The sequence below is a fragment of the Copidosoma floridanum genome, unplaced genomic scaffold (assembly GCF_036245765.1).
Source record: "Copidosoma floridanum isolate Cflo_tuat_1 unplaced genomic scaffold, Cflo_Japanese_pri ptg000002l, whole genome shotgun sequence".
Classification (NCBI taxonomy): domain Eukaryota; kingdom Metazoa; phylum Arthropoda; class Insecta; order Hymenoptera; family Encyrtidae; genus Copidosoma; species Copidosoma floridanum.
In genome coordinates this window covers 4,594,819-4,601,434 of record NW_028321879.1, presented here as the reverse complement: position 1 = coordinate 4,601,434, position 6,616 = coordinate 4,594,819, and the positions used below count along the sequence as shown (strand labels likewise).

At 33.0% G+C, this 6,616-nt stretch overlaps 1 protein-coding gene across 1 annotated transcript; it reads right to left on the bottom strand.

Annotated features, from left to right (window-relative positions):
* Positions 1-7: 7 nt before the first annotated feature.
* On the bottom strand, positions 8-3,782 carry LOC149375967 (uncharacterized; the record flags this gene model as incomplete). The annotated part of the gene is made up of 2 exons (XM_089595207.1): positions 3,710-3,782; positions 8-1,581 (listed from the first exon to the last, which is right to left on the bottom strand). Coding segments are annotated over exons 1-2 (1,647 nt in total), but the record flags the coding sequence as incomplete, so codon positions are not given.
* Positions 3,783-6,616: the final 2,834 nt, after the last annotated feature.

Sequence of the window (6,616 nt, the reverse complement as noted above, 5' to 3'; positions counted from 1 at the left end):
TTGATATTGTCCACAATGGTCCCCAATTAACAACTGCTTCGCAAATGTGTAGTAGCTGGTGAATGTTATACGTCATTGCTTTTATCCCGTATATACTTTCAGTGTCATAAACGAATTTGCATAACATTCTGTCAGCAGCATTTAACTCATCAATGTGAATGCTATCTTTTAACAATATATACAATGACTCTACATATAGCTGCCAGTGATTTAGCTTGTTTCTGGGTAAAATTAATGATAATAATGGCACGCTGTAATATAAGGTAAAATTCTCCCATTCTCGAGCTTTCCAATCCTTCATATAGCTTAATGGCCTACATAAACGAGCTATTTGCTGAGGAACTGTTATTTCATTCATTATTTCATTTAATAACTTTATATTATCATCACTCACATTTTGAAAAAAGTACGATGCGAATTGAGTTGAAACGCCTTCGAGACAACAATGCAAGTAGTCAGGAACGAAACCCAGAATAATGTTAAATGATTGCAAGTTAATCAGAGGCGACGGATATTTAATACCAAAGTTATGATCTCTGTTGCTTTCGAGCATTAGTTTAACAGTTGTGTCATGACTGCGATTATCTGGTACAGGGTGTATAAACGGATATTTCATGCTCCTTTCAGCATATTTACCAGGATGTAGACACCAATTACATCCATACCGGCCGTTAAACTGTTTAATGCCTTGCATTGGAGCTCGAGCTACGGAATCAACACAGCAAGCAAGTACATGCAACTTTAAGTTGCGTTTTTCTCCTAAAATATTACAAGGGATACCCTTTTCGGTTATATTATTGATAAGATCGACAAATTTGTCTAGAAACACAGCCATTTCGGGCTTTTTCTTCCCAAAGTAAAGTCCGCATGTTATCAGATTTGTCACTCTTTTTTGTCTTGGCAATTCGTTTATTTGCAGGAACAATGGCCATATGGAATAACTAGATGACTTAAATTTCGACGCGCCATCTGTATTAAAGACTGCACTGACGTAACTGTGTCGATCTGCTACTGGTAAGGAGCTTACAAACTTGCGGTATTGCTTACCGTCGTAGATGTCTTCTAGATAACCAGAATTATGTGTCCTTTCACTAACAACATAATTGTAATATTCGCTGTTGAACTGAAGCGAATCTGCAATTTGTTCTGTTGGGTTGATAAGAACGAAGAAATTTGTGCTACTTGGATTTTTTGTATCAACTTCTGAATAACATACGCTGCAAACTGTTGTGGATGAAACAACATTAAACTCACCAACATATGCGAAACATTTGGGGCAAACAGCGTGGTATTGTTCGTCACTTTTTGGATTTAAGACTTTGTCAATTATATGTCGAGAATCAGGAAGAATAGGCACCTTAAACATAGTATTTACCATCTTGAACAAATTAGTTATTGCTGTTGCCGATAAACAATTTAAAACAGAGAATTTGAGAATCATTAAAAAAATTTCTCCTCTATTTTTATTAATGGGCGTCGAAATATTTTGGGAAAAATATTCGCTGCTCACAAAATCACTCAAACTTTTAGGATTCATATAATCAGAATCATTAAAGTTAGACGCACTTTCTTCTGAAGTAGCTGACATCTCGTGAAAATTAGTTACATTACTTATGCAAGACATCCTTTCAAAAATATCCTATAATTCATAATAAATTTATACATTATATTTAAGATAAGCAAATAAATATTTTATTTTTGTCGATTTCCATCTTTACGCTTTTTTATTACTGTAAAAATAATACGTACGTCTACAGTCATCACTTCATCTTCATGATGTTGATCCATTTCCGGCTCATTTTGCGAGTGCATACTCATCTCGGAATATGACATAGAGTCGTCTGATTCTACCTGTTAATATAATTTTTCATGAGGAAGTACAATCAATTAATATTTATTTTTAATTGTTATTTTAAAAATAAAGTTTTTTAACCTTTTAATGGCAATACAATTTTTAGATTCTATTTTTATTTACTTGAAGGAAGATAGAGCACATAATGCCGTTCTATGTGAAGGGTCGAAAGGGGGCATAATATTTTAGCAATAGCAAAATGTAATAATTATTTGTACTCTGTAAAATAATTATTTTTCATGTCAATAAAGCAAAATTCAATAAAAATTAACATATAAACGCAATTTTTTCCTGCCTCTTAAAAATTACGACGTGACTCAATACAGCACTGATGCCATCTCTAAGTCCTGCTTAAAATAATCAATAAAAATTAATAAAGTTAAATGTGGTTTATGAATTACAAAAATTATAGTTTAACATTATACAAGTCGATTTTTTATAATCTACTTGTTAGAAAATAAGGTGTAAACCAGAGCTAATTCCCGTATAACTTTATGTTACTTTGACTTTTTTTGGATAACTTTTTTAAAAATTTTTTTGTCTGGCAAACCATACTTTTTCAAATATCGAAATGAATTAAAGTGATAATTTTAGACTTTATACTACAAATATTTGTTTTCTCTTTTAATTTCTTATAAGAAGTAACTCTATCTTCCATCAGTTAGTATTATATCGTATAAATGGGAGAACGAGTGAGAGTTTTCTATCTTAGCTACTTTAAGGTTATGTAGTTTCGTGCCATTCCAATCTGTTTGGGTGGGAAAGGTAATGTCCACAGTAATAGTTCTCAAAAACTTTTTATTCACCTATCCAATTATCTTTGAGTGCAATTCCAAAACAGCTGCTCAATGAGGGCGCTGATTCAAAATTGTGCTCGAGGATAACTCGTCTATTTTATGTAGCCTCATAATTTCCACTATTTTCAATAAAAGGCCATGTAATTAAGAGATTTTTTTTCTCGCCTTTGAGGCACCCATAGGTCGTTAAATGTACAGTATATAATTAGTAGTATACAACAATAAACTTGCAATGTAATATTTATAGAGATTTTGAAGGTGTCCATCTATGTGCACGGGCAAAAAAATTTACGTGATTTTTCGCGTGAAATTATTAAATCACGTAAAAAACACGTAAGTGATCACGTATTGGTTAAAAATCATGGGCTATGTTACGTAATAAGTCATATGACATTATCGATTTTTAGCTGACAGTACTATCTTTTTAAAGCATTTGTGAGCACAACAATGACTGCCTCAGCTGAATGACAGCCTCTCAACAAAAAAACATTTAGTCACAAGTTTTTGGACTCATTTCAGTCCCAGCGAGGTATCAAACAAGTAATGAATTTGGCAAGTTTGTACTTTACTTTATCTTGTTACTTACGTGCTTCATACCCTTTTTACTAACGTTGACCCTTATGGCAAGATAGAGATCAAGACTAAAAGTTAAAACTAATGGAAGACTTTTTTAAGCCTAATAAAATTGGCTTTTTCACAATTAATTACATACACGTTGTATTTATATTATAGACAGTTATTTGTATATTGACTTGTTTAGTTGTTAATACATTCCTTTGCAGTTTTTGGAAATACTGACTTACGATAGTAATTACTATTTTGTCAAATATGCACAAGTATTTCAAATTAATATTTGTTCGACCTTGAATGTTTAAAATTAATTTTTTTGTTTAGTTGTGTTTTATTAACACCACTATGTATTCTAATATATTTAATAGCTTACATTTAAAGAACGAATTACGCATTTATATCAGGAGTGAAAAGTGTGTGAAAATAATTTAATAACTAACCATTTCATCGCTTACTTGATCCGGTTGATACTGCCTTTGCAATCCATGACGGTAAGATGTTCGCTTAGGAATAGCAATGTCGCCTTCTTGCAAAAATTTTTTGTATTGTATTTTATCTCCCATCTTACTACAATGTTATGAAATAAAACTTTCGATGAGCCTTGATATAAATGGTTATATATTTCTATACCTGGTTTCGAATAACCTCCTATAATTAATTTAAAAATTGTAAATACCTTGTACATGTACAATGTCTTGTATCTCAAATTTACTGACCCAACGTTATAATGTTTTATGTAAACAAAAGATTAATAATTGTATTTGTATACAATGTTTAAAAAAGCATTGTAATAAACTATTTTTCATTGAGCACAGGTATACGGGCAAACACAATAGAATGGAGGTTTTCATGCATACATACGCACTCATAGACACACACTTGTAATTGAAATCTAAGGGTGCAGTCTCGTAGTGCGTGATAAAACTATTACAAATACGCTCCATGGGACCGCAGCCTGAGTCTGTTGAGAAATGAGATCCTGCCATGGTGTATGAAAGACAGGTGGTCCTTCGGACCACCTCTTCACATAGGGTATGTTTTTTTAGCGATCGGTTGGTCCAATTCCTCAAGAAAGTATACCTATACTTACTATGTATACAGATATACATTCTAGAGAAATATACTGACCTACCGATCTCTAAAAAAACGTACCCAATGTCTGACCAAGTGACAATTATTTAGTATTACCTCTGCTGGCCGACATAGGGATTCGTGTCGAAAAGGTAGTATATGTATGTTGAAAAGGTTATATATATCACATATATATGCGTACATTCTACATATGTATACTACCTTTTCGACACAAATCCCTCTGGTGGAGAACTTGGTACTGCTACAAAATTGTAACACAGAAGAGGTGGTCCTTTGGACCACCGGTCTTTCTTACACCGTGTATCCTGCTGTTATTCCATTCCAATTCTTTCCGAATGCTTAATACATGACTGTGAAAATACTCTGCGGAACGCCACAGCGCTTTTCTTAAGTTTTATAACCCGTGACAGTAAGTCCATTATGCTACCCTATCTCTCTTGCTCTCTTGGGCTTAAACGAACTGTCCAGGCTATCTCTATTACCATGTAACCTCTGCCTTACCAAACAGACCTATTAAGAAAAAATTGCTTAGTACCGTCCTACTACCACCTACCTGTACCTCCCGCACCCACCCCTTGCCCTGACCCTTTTACGTGAAACTGCCTTTTTGCCGGATTGCACAGGAATAGCGCGCAGTGCATGCAGAACCATCGTAGAATGGCTTTATCTGGATTATCAGCAGCAAAGCGAAGCATCAAAATAAAATAGATTCTTAAAATAGTTAATAGATCAGCATACTGTACAGTATTACTTCGTAACTTAGTACACGAGACATTAGACAGGTACAAGCCTAATTAGCTTATATCTTTTCATAAGTTGCCAGTGCAAAGTTAAACATTATACAAGTATAATAAGTTCTTATTATTAATTGCATAACCATTACTCTACAAGGAACAATCTCAGACGCATAAAGCATTTAGAACATTATTAAAAATGTCCATTAAATTCGCATATGTGAGATTTATCAACGACAAGTACAAGGATGTACTATGTGAAGTAGATAAAATTCACTACGATAGAAATGACAACAGAAGATTTATTCCGTCGAATCGTGATGATTTTGTTGAAAACCAAAAATATCTCGTATCGCGATGTGTGTGTAAAAAATTGTGTCCAAAACTCAATAAGTTGTGCTATGGTCGAGCGTACATTTTATCTCTTGGAGGTTTGTATATTCATTATAAATACGACCTATGTTTATTATTATATTCATAAAAACATTCTCTATCTTTCTGGATAACGTAAGCAGAAGGTATGCAGGTGTTTATTCCTGGTGCCTATGGCTACGTACACCAAAACATATAGACACCCGATTGTGATTAACTTCTTTTTCTTGGGTGAATGCGAAGCGGCATCCCTCAAGTCCTTACTATCCTTACTACACTGTAGTATAAAACATATGTTTGTGTGCGCGTGTGTATGTGTGTGTATTAATAATTTAATGTATGTTGCTTTAGTTTGGAAACTGTCTTTATATGTGTATACTCTTATATTTTTTTGTTTTGTTTTCATATGTATTTAAGTACACTATAAGAGCTTTCATACTTTTTTAGACTCAGAAGAAGATGCTAAAGGTCGTCTTGAAGCAAGAAAAAAAAGATTTAAGTTTCCAAAAATTATATCCTCAAGTGATTCAGGAGAATTAAATACAATTACTGATGGCAGCTTAAAGTCTGTAAGTATAAATAATATTGAATGCCCATAAAATAGTATAATGAAAAGTAATGTGCTTAGTATTTTGTATATCGCTTTATTTGATGGTGATTAATTCATTTATCTTTTAAAATTATGATTGATTTGTTAATGAGTAAAGTAAAGCTATGATTTCGATTACTAATGACTGAATATCCAAAGAATGACCGCCAGAGGGCAGGGATGCGATTAGCTTGCTTCCACGACTGTCAAGTATAACTGTACATAGGTATAGTCACTTTCTATGTTTATTAAGTATATATAGTTATACTTAATAGCCAGAATAGGCAAGCTGATTGAACTCCAACCGTTTGGCCGGAAACTTTTTTTGATACTGTCTGTTTTTATGCAATGAAATTTAATAAATAATTGTAGTATCCAATTTTGCTTGAAGTGATTTTTTAATTAACTACACTTTTGTGTACTGGTGACTTCTTAAATATGTTTATATCTAACAAGCGCAAGAAGAAACATTTTAATAGTAATGCGATTTCCCGCATACGTTATAAGACGTACCAATTAATTAAATAAGGTTTCCAGTTGCCATTATTACTACAAAAGTAACTATGAATTTGGAGGTGGATAACTTTTAATAGTCATACAATTTTGTAAG